Genomic DNA, 16,688 nt, shown 5'->3' on the forward strand with positions numbered 1-16,688 from the left:
TTTATTAAAATCTCTCTATACTTTTTGGTATTCCCCACAAGGCTTTGCATCAATAATAGGAGGTGTATGAAAAACTTGCATATAAATTTTAAAATACTTTCCATTAAAGTTATATAATTATAGTAGAAAATTAGAAAGTACCACTAAACCAAGAAGGAGAGAAAGCTCCTCAAATCCTCACTACTCAAAGACAACCACTAGCAATATTTTAGTATAATCTATCCACACATTTGTTGAGAGAATACCGTATACTCTGTTAAGTACTTGTGGTCAGGATTTGGTTAGTATATGAAGAATGGAAAGAAGCAAAAGACATAGAAGTGAAGGAAGCTACTGTGAATTAAGTTTCGTCTGTGGCCAGGCACTGGGCTAAATACTTTATTTATTTATTTATTTATTTTTTGAGACAGAGTCTTGCTCTGTCACCCAGGCTGGAGTGCAGTGGTGAGATCTCAGCTCACCGCAACCTCCACCTCCCGGGTTCAAGCAATTCTCCTGCCTCAGCCACCTGAGTAGCTGGGATTACAGGCACATGCCACCACGCCTGGTTAATTTTTGTATTTTTAGTAGAGACAGGGTTTCACCATCTTGGCCAGGCTGGTCTCGAACTCATGACCTCGTGATCTGCCCGCCTCGGCCTCCCAAAGTACTGGGATTACAGACATGAGCCACCGCGCCCGGCTGAGGTAGGCATTTTCAATTCCATTTTCTAGAAATGGAAACTGAGATTTTGGAGGCATTCAGTATCACGTCTAAAATAGATGGTAGAGTTAGGATATGAGCCCAGGTCTTTTGAGTCCAGCTTATATTATACCTAAGAAAATATAAATTGGACGAGGTCACTCCTCTTTTCTAAAGATACAAAAATTAGCTGGGTGTGGTGGTGGGCGCCTGTAATCCCAGCTATTCAGGAGGCTGAGGCAGAACTGCTTGAACCCGGAAAGCAGAGGCTGCAGTGAGCTGAGATCGTGCCACTGCACTCCAGCCTATGTGACAGAGGGAGACTCCATCTCAAAAAAAAAAAACTTTTATTTTGCCATGATGTGTAATCTTATGGAGGCTGAAGAGACATCTAGGGGCTGTCTGGATATCTCCAAAGCCCATCTGAGTGTAGATAAAATACTTAGTCTATTTCCAATTGTTCTTTTTCCTTTTCAACCCAAGTCATTACTTTTGGGAGTCCCCAAGTCCCCTGAGAGATCCCCAGGAAGGGTGGGGGGCCTACAGTCCCAGTGACAAAGAGTCCAGAATGAGAAGGAAAAAGTCTAGCAGTGGGTGGACAGATGGATGGAGGATGTAAGAATTTGAAGGGAGTCATATCAAAGGGCTCAAGGGAACTGGAAGGAACATTAAAGGTGGTAAGAGGAGGAATAAGGAGCAGTAGCAATGGGAAGAAAGACAGCTTACAGGATGCGGTCTGGGGAGATCTTAAGTATTCCAAACAGGTCAATAAAGGTCCAACAAGGAGGAGGTGGACAGAACCAGTGGTGGAGCAATATAGTTAGCAGGGGCTCAAACAGAGGGGATTCAGATGCCAGAGAAATTGCCATGGGAGAAGTAGGATCCATTAGAGACAACAGAGTAGCCTCACAGAGTTTCAAGGACTTTTAGTCCAGGGAGTCAGGGAATAAACCCCACTCAGGAAAGAGAGCCAGGAAGAAGACCTTCAAGCCCAGGAGGTACCTTTCAAAAGAAGTCTGGCCTCTAGCCCAACTCCAGAGAATATATTCACAATCTTGAGAATCGAAATCTTTCCTTACCAGCTTCAACAGATGTTTGTCCGGAGCAATGGTTCGTTAGTCTGACTCACCATTGGATCCCCGATCTATCAGTCAGGAGTGAAGACAATGGCTTCAAAGGTGCACACTTGGGGTCCTGGGTGAGAGGTCTGGGGGTCCAATGATGAATCTGATCCTATCGGAGTCACAGCACCGTAACTGTTAAATAAAAAATTACTCAGTGATACTTGTTAAAGCATGGTAAGGTAGACGTTATTCAGGATCATCTCAATAGATATAGGGACCACGGCAATGTGATGTTGCAGCTGGGGAGAGAGACTGGGTTCGACTCAGTGAGGGAGAGACAGTAGGGAAACAGCAAGGGCAAGTATAGCCAAGGAGCAAGGTGGGTTTGCTTTCATCCCACTCAGTGGATGTGAAATTACTAAAAAATAACATCCAGAGTAAGGAAGACTCTGGCTAAACCCTAACAGGATTCTTGCTGAAGACAGGCCAGGGTGATCAGACATCACCTGGGAATGGTCTACAATGAGGAAGAGTTCTTGCTAAACTGGTTTTACAGGGTTTGTGCTAAAATTGGATTTTACACAGCTAGGCCTAGGAGAAGGTTTAAGGGCTTGCCTACGGGTTGGTTAAGCAAAGAATCTTTGTGACAACTCTCAAATTACTAAATGACTCTCTGAAGATTGAGACTGCAATATTTGCTTTGACCTACTGTTTAAATTTTATGTTAAACTGAGTTCTTGTAACAGTTAAAACTTTCTTGCCAGCTCTCAGGTTATCACTGGCAAAAAAAAAAAGGATGGGGGCGGAGTATACTAATTTGTAGTAAGTCACAACTTATAATTAAACTAAGCCTATGAGAAATAACTCAAAATATCTCAACAGATCAAAATATCTACTTTAAAAATCTGGCAGAAAATAACTAATGATGATTTTCATAACATTTTAATTTTAGTTTTTATTGTTAACATTACTCAGCTTCTACTCTGTGCCAAGCTCTGTGCTGAGCATTTTCTCAAAACCCTCCAGTTTCCTAATGCACACAAGAAAGCAAAAATCCTAATTCCTCGTGGTCTATTATGATCTGCCTCCTAACTCTCTCTTTAAAAAGAAAAATATGAACATAATTTTATTGTTGGACCTATTAAAACTGTAAATTCGATATGCTTTTCAAGAACAACAAAAAAGGTAGGTTAGAACAAAGCAGTTTGGGGTAAAAAAAAAAATATCTTGACAGGCCAGGCGCGGTGGCTCATGCCTGTAATCCCAGCACTTTGGGAGGCCGAGGCGGGCGGATCACGAGGTCAGGAGATTGAGACCATCCTGGCTAACACAGTGAAACCTCATCTCTACTAAAAATACAAAAAAATTAACCGGGCGTGGTGGGGGGCGCCTGTAGTCCCAGCTACTCAGGGGGCTGAGGCAGGAGAATCACTTGAACCCGGGAGGCAGAGGTTGCAGTGAGCTGAGATGGCACCACTGGACTCCTGCCTGGGCAAGAGCGAGATTGCATCTCAAAAAAAAAATTAAATTAAAAAAAAAATACTGGAACAAATGAAGAGAACGACTAATGAGAAATAAGATGATTAATATCAAAAAAATTGTAGATATTTAATTATTCTACTCTGCTTAACTCTCTAAACTCATTTTACTTCCTACTCCTTGTGCCTGGAAAGCCATTCACCCAGTGTTCACATGGTTTGCCGTTTCATTAAGGTCCTGGTTCAAATGCTGTATCTTCAAAAGAGTTTCCCCTCACTGCTTTATCTAAAATAGCAATCCCCACCACTCTTCATACATTTGACTTAGTTTTTTTTTCTTCAGTTGTTACCTGATGAGATATTATATATCTACTGGTCTATTATTTATCTTCCTCACTAGGATTTACTGTAATATCCTATCAGTACAGAGACTCTGTCTTGTGCACTAATGTTTTCATCATCCAGAACAGTATCCTACATAGCAGATTATGAATAAATATTTGAGTAAACAAGTTATCTCACTTTATCTTCACATAACCCTGAGGGAGGTGCTATTCCCATTCTGGGAACAGAAACTGAGTCGTAGGCTAACAGTTTGCCCATTATCACACAGTTGTAAGGAATGGAGTAAGGATTTGAACCTAGGCAGTTTGAAAACTCACACATTTCCAGTGCATCTCAAATTATCCATGGTAAGGACCAGTCTTTTAAATTTCCAATCCACAGCAGACTAATACTTTTATAAACTACAACAAAAGTGTCACAGTAATGTCAAATTGTTCTAAAAGTTTCTAAAGGCTTATTCTGCATTTCTATCCTTATCTTCTCATCAACCAGTTCTGCTCCACAGAGTATCCTTTGAGTAGCTTCCCAGGCAAGGCAAAATAATTTCTATAATCTAGTGGTTCTTACCCCTGACTGCATATTTGAATCAATAGAGTTTAAAAATAATACCAGGTGGGACGGGTGGCTCACGCCTGTAATCCCAACACTTTGGGAGGCTGAAGCAGACAGATCACCTGAGGTCAGGAGTTCGAGACCAGCTGGCCAACATGGCGAAACCCTGTCTCTACTAAAAATACAAACATTAGCCGGGTGTGGTGGCAGGCGCCTGTAATCCCAGCTACTCAGGAGGCTGAGGTGAGAACCGCTTGAACCCAGGAGGCAGAGGTTGCAGTGGGCCGAGATCGCACCACTGTACTCCAGCCTAGGGGATAGAGTAAGACTGTCTCCAAAAAAGTATAAAAATATATAAATATAAATAATACCAATGCCCAACTAACCTCCAATCCCCTAGGGAAATCTCGAAACCAGTAAGAACAATTTTTAAAACTCATCAATGAAAAAGGGTATAAAATGATACATACACACACTTGTCTATTTTGACATTTTAGTAGTTTGAACAGGTTAGAGAACCGTCTCTGACAATTATACTAACTGTTAAATCACCTCGGAAACTATAAAACAAAATCACATAATACCTTTATTGTAACCCACACAAGGTGTTAAGAACTGGTAACACATGTTTCTGATAATCCAAAAAGGAACAGTAGGGTATACATAAAGCATAAGGAGCAGTGCTGAGGTCTCCTAATTATAAGCATTGGTAGAACAGGCAAAACAGAAGGTCTTGGTGCCACACACTCTGGGCTTTTCAATGTTGGCTATTTTAAAATTACCTCCAGCCGCTTAAATAACTGAGTATTAATACTTTCTTTTTTCCTGCCTGAACTGTGTGCTTTTGGAAATAACTTGGGTCACTCCCATCACACTTTAAGCACAACAAGCAGGAACAATGATCCAACTGGTGATTTTAAAAAGACAAGTTACTTACAGTTCTTTTAAATGAGTCTGAGAAAAAGCATTTTCTTGGATAGACATTATAGCATTATTGTTCAAATCTCTGAAATAAAGAGAAATGAAACATTATCAGTCACCATTTCTATATCAAGTTACATAAACACTTTACATGGTCATGAAAACCTCTGCTAATAGCAAAGATTATTTATAGAGTAAGCAAAATGTATGCAAAATACTTACAGATGCTCAAGGGATTCAAGACCAATGAATGCTTTCTTTGTAATTGACTTAATCTGGTTTCCTTGTAAGATTCTGAAATATAAACAGATCTTTCTAAGAAAGCTCTCCACTAAACAAAATTAAATTCATTAAACATTTACCTATAAAAAGTGAAAATAAGCCTAGCGTACTTTTTTATATACTTAACAGCTTTACTGAGGTACAATTGATATACTAAAAACTACACATATTTAATGTGTACAATTTGATGAGAACGTGCATTTTTAAGAAAGTTATGAAATTTAATTATTAATCAATGCAAAACATAGCATAAAAGTGTCTATCAAGATGTTAAAGCTCAATGAGGTGAACAACCATCTTGACCACTGATAAACTGGTAATTTTCAGATGTTAAATTCATTATATTCCTCATGTCTCCATTCAGAGCAAAAGATTGTCAGATGAAAGAAATTCAGACAAGTGTGAACCTTTGGAGAAATTCTTCTCATGGGAAAAGATCTAAAATCTTATGTGAGAGAATGCTCTACTTCTGCTAGATAAATTACTCATAAATCTCCTACAATTAAACAAACTACAAATTAAACAGATTACCAACACATTACTCTACTTTCTCAATGCATTCCTTTTACTTGAATAGAAATTCTACTTCCATAAATAACTTCTCTTTAAGTGTCCACAGGAATGCTTTTTCAATAAAAAGTGCCCCGACAACAACAACAAAAAAACACAAAAACAAAAAAACTAGCTGGGCATGGGGGCTCATGCCTATAATCCCAGCACTTTGGGAGGCCAAGGTGGGAGGATCACTTGAGCCCAGGAGTTCAACACCAGCCTGGGCAATATAGTGAGACTCTGTCTCTACAAAAAAAAAATTTTAATTAGCTAGGCATGGTGATACACACCTTTAGTCCTAGCTCCTTAGGAGGCCAAGGTGGGAGATCACTTGAGCCTAGGAGGTTGAAGCTGCTGTGAGCTGTGATTGCACCACAGCACTCCAGCCTGGGTGACAGAGCAAGACCCTGTCTCAAAAAAAAAAAAAAGAAAAAGAAAAAAACCAGCCAAGTTCAGTGGCTCATACCTATAATCTGGGCACTTTGGGAGGCTGAAGCAGGCAGATCACGAGGTCAGGAGTTCAAGACCAGCCTGGCCAAGATGGTGAAACCCTGTCTCTACTAAAAATACAAAAATTAGCTGGGCGTGGTGGCATGCGCTTGTAATCCAAGCTACTCAGGAGGCTGAGGCAGGAGAATTGCTTGAACCAGGACCTAGGAGGCAGAGGTTGTAGTGAGCCGAGATCGCGCCACTGCATCCCAGCCTGGGATACAGAGTGAGACTCAGTCTCAAAAAAAACGAACAAACAAACAAACAAAGAAACCCCACAGAGCTCCCAGAGTGTCAGAAAGCTCAGACTTTGTAGCCATATGAAATAAACATAATTCAATCATATTTACAGCCAGTTCTTGAAAACATGCCTATGTAGACATACATAAATATTATAATACATACAGTTTAGTGAGACTTGTGAGTCCAGCAAAGGCTTCACTAGCATCTTCTATGGCCCATGAAATTTCATTGTTTCTTAAGTCTCTACAAAAATGTCAGAGAAAGACAGGTTCTATTAGTCAATACAACCATCACAACATTGAGCAGTATCCTGGTATGGTGATGTCAAGGTGCACATGCTAATTCTGACCCTTACTTTAACAGTTATTTATGATGAAGGCTCAACTCTGCTTCTTAAGAAATATCTGTAATAAACACGTAAGAACTGATTCTTATAAGCTAAGAATTAAGCTGGCCTTGGTAAATAAAGCAACCTGCTAAAAGTATTACTCTTCCAAGCAAAGAGCCCTTCATTATGTTAGCATATTAAAAATTATAAACAGGGTCCTGAAAAGAGCAGGAGGGTTTCAAGATGCAGGGTATATGGCTTATAAATCTGATTTCAGATTAACGGGATTTCTGGGTGACCCAAGCCTTCCTCTGGGACCTTGAACTTACAATGGCTGACAGAGAGTAATATCAATACAGTTTCATTGCTCAAGAGCAATTAAAGATGCCCCATGGGAAGCAAAAATGATAAACCCATGTGTTAGCGTGTCATCAGATTTTCTTTCAAAGGGAAAGTATGGATCTCCTAAAATTCACTGTTCCATTCTCAGAGGAAATGCAATTGTACCACATCATGTTATGATAAAAGAATTATTTCCATATAATTAAAAATATTTAATCGCTTTTGCTTCCTTAAGTCATCTCATAATAAAGCACAAAGCTTTCTACTTTATAAGGGATATGTAGAGTTGTGTGATTAGCAGTAAAGAGGAGATCCCTGTTTTCACTTAGCTTTCTTTAAGTGAAAAGCTAATAAAGCTCATTTTATTTTACTAAGGAATAAATAATGAAAGAACCAATGGCTCAACTCTTCAGGATTTTCCCCCTCCTCCACAGCACAGCATAAATAGAAACCATTCAACAAATTAAGAACTGTATCTACCCTGGCAAGAGCATGAGGCTAAAGCCAGAATTCCCCAGATTTGATCCTAACTCTGTCTTAACTATCTCTGTGGCACTACACAACCATTTACTTCTGCTATTACTTCCCTAAACTTTAATTCTAAAAGTAATAATCAGTGGTATACTAAAATAACCTATTTGCCATCCCTTCAACTGCCAAAAGGCTGCAGCTACATCTAAGTTTCTGAGATTGCATTGATCCAGTTTCACTTCTGATAATATAGGAAAAGGAAAAATACAATCACTTTTAATTTTTCAAGGCCAAATCTAAAGGAATTTTTTAAAAAATCAAATACACACCTGTGCATGTATATACCCTTCACAAAATTATCTTGTTTTCCCTCTCATTGATGGTTAGGTCTCCAAGTTGGGAACCTGCCTCTTCTCTGAACCATTTCAACTCGAAACCTAATGACCACAAAGTCCTCTATTCAGGAAGCTTAAGAATCTACAAATTCTACTAATTACTCTTTGTTTTCTTTTATTCTGCTCTGTGTTTGAGATTACTATAGTTCATTAAAATACCTCTTCATTTAATAAAATTATATTCTAAAATTAGATATATTTATATATAAATATATAAAGTTCATAAAAACACATTCTTATATTCTGTAAATTGAATAACTTACAGAACCACAGAATTTTAGCGTGGAAACTGCCTTTAGCAACCATCTAATCCTATATCCTTCCTTCGCCGTATAAAGGAGAAAAAAAAATGATGGCCAGGAAAAGCTAAGTGATTTTGTTCTTCTGTTAGTATGATAAAATGGACATGAGCTTTAGCATCAAACAGACCTGGGATCTGATTCTGGCCCAACATTTACAAGCTATGTGACTTAGAGAAAATTATTTAAATTTCTCTGAACCTCAGCCTCCTAATATGGAAAACAGCAGTATCATCCTAGTATTTGAAAGTACCTGGCACATATCAGATAATAAGTATTAGTTTCTTCTGTCCAAAGTCATGTAGCAAACCAGTAACAGTGAACTGGTCTCCTACCACGGCAGTTCCCACTACACATCCTGCATCCTTTCGAATGAGAACTAGTAGCTCTGGTGTATTGTCAAAGTCAAAGGAACAAGAAAATGACTGCTCTCCTGACACTAGCAACTGTGTTTTATTCCACAGCAACTAACACAATAAGACATGCTTTGATGCTTATGGGATTAACTCAGAATTAAACTACAAACTGAATTGCCTATGACAGGCTTGGGATTTTTATGGGGATGGAGACAAATAAGACTGTCTTGCTCTGAGGCATAGGACAGAAGAACCACAAAATGTTAGCATACAGAATTTGCAGACTGATTAGTTGTTTTAATTAATTTGCTTTATTGTACTAAAAAAATCAGTAACAACAACCAAAAAGGAGAATGGATATACTTACAATGTCTGAAGATTGGAAAGAAATCTAAATACACCATCAGCAATATGAGTGACTCTGTTGTCTCCTAAATTCAATCTCTCCAATAAGCTCAGACCCACAAAGGCAGATTCATCCAGGCGGGTCAGCTGGTTATAGGACAAATCACTGAAAACAAGAAATGTGGAAGGTAAGGAATTCATTGTATTTGGTTCAACTTACAATTCTTATTATATCTACATGGTAAATTTAGAGCTTTCTACAAATTTCTAGTAAAGAGGGATGTTACATCTCATTACTGCCCATGGGAATGATTTATTCCAATCTGCTCTAGTCTTAACTGCCTCCAGTGAAATGCTATCCAACACTTACAGTTCAGATAGTCTTTGGCAGAACTCCCATGCATCAGGGCTGATTCTTTCAATAGCATTCTGGCTCACATAGAGCTGCTGTAACATTCGCAAGCCATACAACCACCCCTTGTTCACTCGTGTAAGGTTGTTGTGTTCCAGTTCTCTGCAGAATTAGAGAAAGAGAAGAAAATACGTTCCAAAACAAGGCAGTTCAATAACTAGCTTTAAATCTTAAGTTTTTCCCAGAGAAGCATATACCTTTGTTCAACCCAACTGAGCTGACCAATTCTATTCAATAAAAATGAATATCTTATTTAAGATTTAGTGCTTGGCCGGGCACAGTGGCTCACGCCTGTAATCCTAGCACTTTGGGAGGCCGAGGTGGGCGGATCACAAGGTCAAAAGATCAAGACCACCCTGACCAACATGGTAAAACCCCATCTCTACTAAAAATACAAAAATTAACTGGGCACGGTGGCGCGCGCCTGTAGTCCCAGCTACTCGGGAGGCTGAGGCAGGAGAATCGCTTGAACCCATGAGGCAGAGGTTACAGTGAGCCGAGACTGTGCCACTGCACTCCAGCCTGGCAACAGAGCAAGACTCTATCTCAACAACGACAACAAAAAAAGAGATTTAGTGCTAGAAGGTAGTAAGACTGTCTAAAATAGGAGCTCTACAAAACCAACAGGCCAAGTGGTATAGTATACCTGTTTGGATAAATTCTGATAATTTTCATTAGCCAAAACATTAAGAATATAAACTTTTTGGCCGGGCACGGTGGCTCATGCCTGTAATCACAGCACTTTGGGAGGCCAAGGTGGGTGGATCATGAGGTCAGGAGTTTGAGACCAGCCTGACCAACATGGTGAAACCCCATCTCTACTAAAAATACAAAAATCAGCCAGGCCTGGTGGCACACACCTGTAATCCCAGCTACTCAGGAGGCTGAGACAGGAGAGTCACTTGAACCTGGGAGGCAGAGGTTGCAGGAGCTGAGATCACACCATTGCACTCCAGCCTGGGCAACAGAGTGAGACTCCATCTCAAAAAAAAAAAAAAAAAAATATATATATATATATATATATATATAAACTTTTTAGATGAGAAGTTTGTAAGAATTATTTCAAAACTGATCAGTTAGCTAACAAAACTTTAAAGGTTTTATGTACACTTACTTCACATCAGTGACCAGGGAATGAATGAATGTATCTCTATAATCAGAACAACTACCCTAGCCATTCGACACTGAAAAGTCCCAAACAGACTACTTTCCTAATAATCACCTCTAGTCCCGAGTACTTACAGTTCTTCCATGTTATTCAAGCCAAAAAATGCTCCATCCTTAAGTTTGCTAATTCCATTCCGCTGCATTTTCAAAGATCTTAAGGAGTCAAGCCCTTGGAATGTAAGACCTTCCACAATTTTAATTCTGTTTCTTTTAAGTTCCCTTTAACAAAAATAGTTTCACAGTCAGGAAATTGGTTTGCTAAAATGTTCTAACAGTAATTAAATTAAAAAGAAAAAGACCCTGTAAGAAAAAACTATCTTCTTATAATCCGTCTATTTTGTTACTCACAAGAATTGGAGGTGAGGCAGCTTGAAGATCTTAGGTGGAATCATGCTAATTCGGTTACGGTTTTACTTTACCACTAATAAGGAACTTGATAAATTATCGAAGCAACCAGCCTCCAAGGTGGTTATTCTGTTATTACTTAAATTCCTAAAATAAACAAGATAATAGCAAAAGAAAAAATTTAGTAAAATAAAAATTCTACCACTAGAAAGCTGCCAAAAATCTATGTCTAAGCCCCCAGGTCTATCACTTAATGCCCATCCACAACTTTATAAATCATTTAACTGCTCTGTTTCTTCATCTACAAAATTAAGAGGCTACCTACTTCATTTAGGTTGTTACAAAACAGCATGTGTGAATATGCTTTGTAAACTGGAAAACACTGGCACACATGCTAATTATCATTATATACAGTAAGCCATTGTTTAACAAATCTCTATTTACCTTTTAGAAAGCTTGGTTCAAAAAAAAACAAACAAAATTGAATCTCAAAATTACCCTTGATATCTACCAATATTTTCTGACAATAGTGCGATCTTTCTTTAGGGGGCTTGTGGGGTGAGTGGCAAAGCCAACCACCCAACACACCAACTCTAGGTTTGTCTCACATATGCATATAAAAAGCACAATAAATAACCAAATATTTTTGGATAGGTACTGATGAATAATAAACATGTGCTTTATTTTATTTTATTTTTATTTATTTATTATTATTATACTTTAAGTTTTAGGGTACATGTGCACAATGTGCAGGTTAGTTACATATGTATACATGTGCCATGCTGGTGCGCTGCACCCACTAACTCGTCATCTAGCATTAGGTATATCTCCCAGTGCTATCCCTGCCCCCTCCCCCCACCCCACAACAGTCCCCATAAACATGTGCTTTAAAGTAAATCTAATTTAATCTGTGTTACTTACAGGTATTTAAGCTGCATGCGAGGAAATGAAGATGTCTTGATTTCTGATATTATATTTGAGCTGAGGTCTAAACTCCCCAGAGCAGGGTAAAACTGGAGCGCCTGTGCATTTATTTCTGGGATTATATTATGGACTCTGTAAAACAAAGATTATAATGAAGCTGCTGCCACTGATCCACCCCAGGCCACAAAAATGTTAATTAGAATCAACAATATATGTGCTTTAAAAAAAAAAATGTATACTTTTCATAATTTAAGTAAAAAACCTGAAAACTTACTAACTTACAATGAAAGTAGAGTAATATTAGATGTAGGTTCTCCAAAATACGGGATTTCTGTTAGTTCATTGTAATTCATTTTCCTAGGCAAGAGGAAAAACAGATTTAAATGTTTAGTGAGGGAAATATTACCTCTTGGATTCTACCTTCTGGCTAACACATATTCTTTAGAATAAGTGCCAAATTTGAAAAAGAATATGACTCAGAATGAGTTAGATGAAAATAAAAATGTATTTATTGAGAAATTAGAGGTTTTAATGAGAAATGTATTTTCTTTCTTTTTTTTTTTTTCTTTTTTTTTTGAGACAGAGTTTCATTCTTTTTGCCCAGGCTGGAATGCAATGGTGCAATCTTGGCTCACTGCAACCTCTGCCTCCTGGGTTCAAGTGATTCTCCTACCTCAGTCTCCTGAGTATCTGGGATTACAGGCATGCACCACCACACCCGGCTAATTTTGTATTTTTAGTAGAGACAGGTTTCACCATGTTGGCCAAGCTGATCTCAAACTCCTGACCTCAGGTGATCTGCCCACCTTGGCCTCCCAAAGTACTGGGATTACCGGCGTGAGCCACCATGCCTGGCCAAGAAATGTATTTTCATAGTGTTGATCTACTGTTGATATTAATATCAGAAAGGTTACGAAGTATTTTGCACATTAAATATTGTTAGTTCAAGCAAAGTTCTTTGAATAAGTTGGGGTTATGGCAGCTAATTTGAGTCCTTAAACAAAGAAGGCATAATCAGTCCATCCAGATCTCTCTTTCTCTAAATATATATAAACACACACACACAAATGTATATATATTTTTTCTAAAGCTATACAAATGTTAGAGAGTGTTACTTGAGACCACAGATGAAATTTATCAGCCCACCCAGAGATGGAACCTATCACTAATTTTACAGATAACGTAACATGTTGCATCTGATCCCAGCAGCCCTTTAAACAGTTTGTCTCAAATGTTTTAGTAGCAAATCTAATACAATCACATTTCATTAACCTGGTTTTTAGTCACTGAACAACCTCAACAATCTAGAACACAGAAAAGAAACCAGAAGTAAAGACCTTCAGGAAACCAACCAAAGTTACAAAGTCCATGCAATAAAGCTCATGCACTTCCCACTGAAGCATTTTCAGGCCTTTCCTCAGTGCCTACTCTTTCAGCTAACAAACTTGTCAACTGTGTACTCATCCACAACGTATTAGAAGCAGTGAATCTGGGGCCAGGAGGAGAGAATGCAGAGACAATTAGCATGAAGAAGTTATCCCTGTTAGCAAAGAATTAAAAAGGAAAGTAAATCTCAGGGTTCTGATGGTGTTAATTGTAGAGGCAAATAGGCCTATATACCTTAATGGTTGTGCCTCTAGGAATGTAACAACGCAAAAACTAATATTAATAATATCTTAGAAAACTCCTTCCAAAATTACATAATACATCTCAGTATTAAAGGAAAAACTTTAGTTAAGAGAAAAACTTAATTCTATCAATCATTACATTCTCATACAATATCAAGAATACTCTATTTCATATAAATCTACTTTAGACATGATGCTTCCAATCTTAGATAACATGTCAAGACATTTAAAAAGGTTATACAACAGAGTTTCACTGGCTGAAAACTTGACCAAAATCAAAACACATTTACTCTGAAGAGGCGTAAATCTTACTTTTAGCCCCAGGAAGGTAAAATATTTCCCCCACAGCCTGCAACTTGAAATCACCAACCCAATGCCAAGACAGTCTGATAATAACAAAGCCAAAGAAAACATTTTAGGTTTTCAAATAATTTCTTTTAACTAATTTTTTCCTTCAATTTTTTTATGGCATCTCTGGATTAAACATCCCACAAATCACAATTTATTAAGTTCCCTCAGGAATTTAACATAACTTTAAATAAATAAAAATAACTTACACTTCCTGTAATGTTTGTGATTCCAAGCTGATGTTCCAGTTAGACAACTGATTATGACTCAAATCCCTGAAAGAGGACAAAATATCATTCTTAGTTTAGTCCTGGAAAGTAGACCTAAAGGAAAAAAAAGAAACTAAATAGAAATACAAAAAGTCCTCTTGGCCAGGTACAGTGGCTCATGCCTGTAATCCTGGCACTTGGGGAGGCTGAGGCAGGCGGATCACCTGAGGTCAGGAGTTCAAGACTCACCTGGCAAACACCATCTCTACTAAAAATACAAATATTTGCCAGGTGTGGCAGATCACCTGAGGTCAGGAGTTCAAGACTCACCTGGTGAAACCCCATCTCTACTAAAAATACAAATATCAGCCAGGTGTGGTGGCACACGCCTGTAATCCCAGCTACTCAGGAGGCTGAGGCAGGAGAATTACTTGAACCCGGGAGGCAGAGGTTGCAGTGAGCCAAGTTCACGTCACTGTACTCCAGCGTAGGTGACAGAGCGAGACTGTCTCAAAAAAAAAAAAAAATTTTTTTTGTTTTCTTTTTGAGACGGAGTCTCGCTCTGTTGCCCAGGCTGGAGTACAGTGGTGCAATCTCGGCTCACTGCAAGCTCCGCCTCCCAGGTTCACGCCATTCTCCTGCCTCAGCCTCCCAAGTAGCTGGGACTACAGGCGCCCGCCATCATGCCCGGCTAATTTTTTTCTATTTTTAGTAGAGACGGGGTTTCACCGTGTTAGCCAGGATGGTCTCGATCTCCTGACCTCGTGATCTGCCCATCTCAGCCTCTCAAAATGCTGGGTATACAGGCGTGAGACACCACACCCAGCCAAAAAAATTTTTTTAATTAAAAAAAAAAAAGTCCTCTTAAATGTCAATTTGAGTAGTATAGACAAGAATGTTTATAAAGGATGAATAAAAATGTATCTGAATTTCAAAATAGCTATTTTACTTTACGTGTGTGTATTTATATATGTGTGTGTAGCTTCTGAGTTTGGGAATATATTCACATGGTCCAATAATCAAAAAGTGTAAAAAGTCTCCCACTTTTGTTTCCAGCCACCCAATTCCCCTTCCCAGTAACAACAAATGAAAATATGCCATTTATTGTGCAGACTTCTGGATATTTTATGCATGTACAGCAAATTTTTACAGAAATGACACAACAATTTACACATTTTGCCCCTTGCTTTTTTCACTCAATAATACATCTTAGATCATTCCATTGCAGTATTTAAAGAGTTTCTTTATTCCCTGTAGTGACTATGTATTATGCCTTAACTGTAAATACATCTGAAGATATATTTTACAAGTCAAAATGGTGAGCTTCTAAATTAAAATTGAAGTTGACCACATCCTTGATAGGGATGTGGTCTTCCTTTAAAAAAAAAAAAGGCCAGGCATGGTGGCTCACGCCTGTAATCCCAGCACTTTGGGAGGCCAAGGCGGGTGGATCACCCGGGGTCAGGAGTTCAAGACCAGCCTGGCCAACATAGTGAAATCCATCTCTACTAAAAATACAAAAAAAATTAGCCAGGCATGGTGGCATGCACCTGTAATCCCAGCTACTCGGGAGGCTGAGGCAGGAGAATCACTTGAACCCTTGAGGCGGAGGTTGTAGTGAGGTTGTAGTGAGCCAAGATTGCACCACTGCACTCCAGCCTCGGTGACAAAGCAAGACTCTGTCTCCAAAAAAAAAAAAAAAAAGCAATCCACCTTCAGGAAGAGGAAATTAATCTCACCCCAAATTATGTTAATAATAATGACGGCATTGGTGGCCAGCATTTATAAAGGCAGGCAGGCATTCTTCTATGCACCTGACACATATTAACTGGCTAAATCCACACAACAATCTTATGAGGCAAATACTTTTAAAATACTTTCCTAATATGGAAACAGGCATAGAAAGATCACTGATTGGCCAATCTAAGGTCACACAACTAATAAAAGTTATAAATTTGAAATTTCATCTCACTTCTAGCAAGTACTTTATTAGATACAGTAGAGATTTCACTGAAATTAGTCAAGTCTAAATAGTTAAATAGGCTTTAAAAATTCACCTTGATGCTTCTGGCATCTTTACAAGGCTGAGGTGGAATGCAGCCCACACAAGCTGTCTGCCTAAAAGATGTGCTGTATGTTACAATATGGCTAGCAACAGGGACACATTACAGAAACATTACAGATCACTTTATCTCACTATGCCACCATAGGCAGTTGACAGATGCATGCAGGTTTGAATAATGTCTCTATCACATTAGAACAATTTGTTCTCAGCTAGATTCATGCCGGCCTATCTGTAAAAGCTAGCCACTTTCATTTAAGAGCTTAATTTACACCATATCATAACTAAAGCTGTGTGTTAAACCATCACTTTTCCACAACAGTTCTAAAATATTCCAAGATGTCTGGCACAAGGTATCAGCTCAAGGACACTCATGAATGGAGGAGGGTGTCAGAAAATATAAAAGATAAAAATATGAATTCACTACACATAAAAATCTCATATTCAGAT

The 16,688-nt window shown here is 38.5% G+C and overlaps 1 protein-coding gene across 1 annotated transcript in view; it reads right to left on the minus strand.

The window, feature by feature from the left end:
• Positions 1-16,688, minus strand: part of LOC104004057 (leucine-rich repeats and immunoglobulin-like domains protein 2) — a 44,751-nt gene that overhangs the window by 12,350 nt on the left and 15,713 nt on the right. The window contains 12 exon segments of the mRNA XM_063808499.1: positions 1,172-1,221; positions 1,830-1,937; positions 5,058-5,126; positions 5,264-5,335; positions 6,770-6,850; positions 9,166-9,309; positions 9,514-9,657; positions 10,798-10,941; positions 11,071-11,214; positions 11,989-12,123; positions 12,274-12,348; positions 14,177-14,242. Coding sequence (XP_063664569.1) covers positions 1,172-1,221; positions 1,830-1,937; positions 5,058-5,126; positions 5,264-5,335; positions 6,770-6,850; positions 9,166-9,309; positions 9,514-9,657; positions 10,798-10,941; positions 11,071-11,214; positions 11,989-12,123; positions 12,274-12,348; positions 14,177-14,242 — 1,232 coding nt within the window.

Source organism: Pan troglodytes, chromosome 1 (genome assembly GCF_028858775.2).
Source record: "Pan troglodytes isolate AG18354 chromosome 1, NHGRI_mPanTro3-v2.0_pri, whole genome shotgun sequence".
Classification (NCBI taxonomy): Eukaryota; Metazoa; Chordata; class Mammalia; order Primates; family Hominidae; genus Pan; species Pan troglodytes.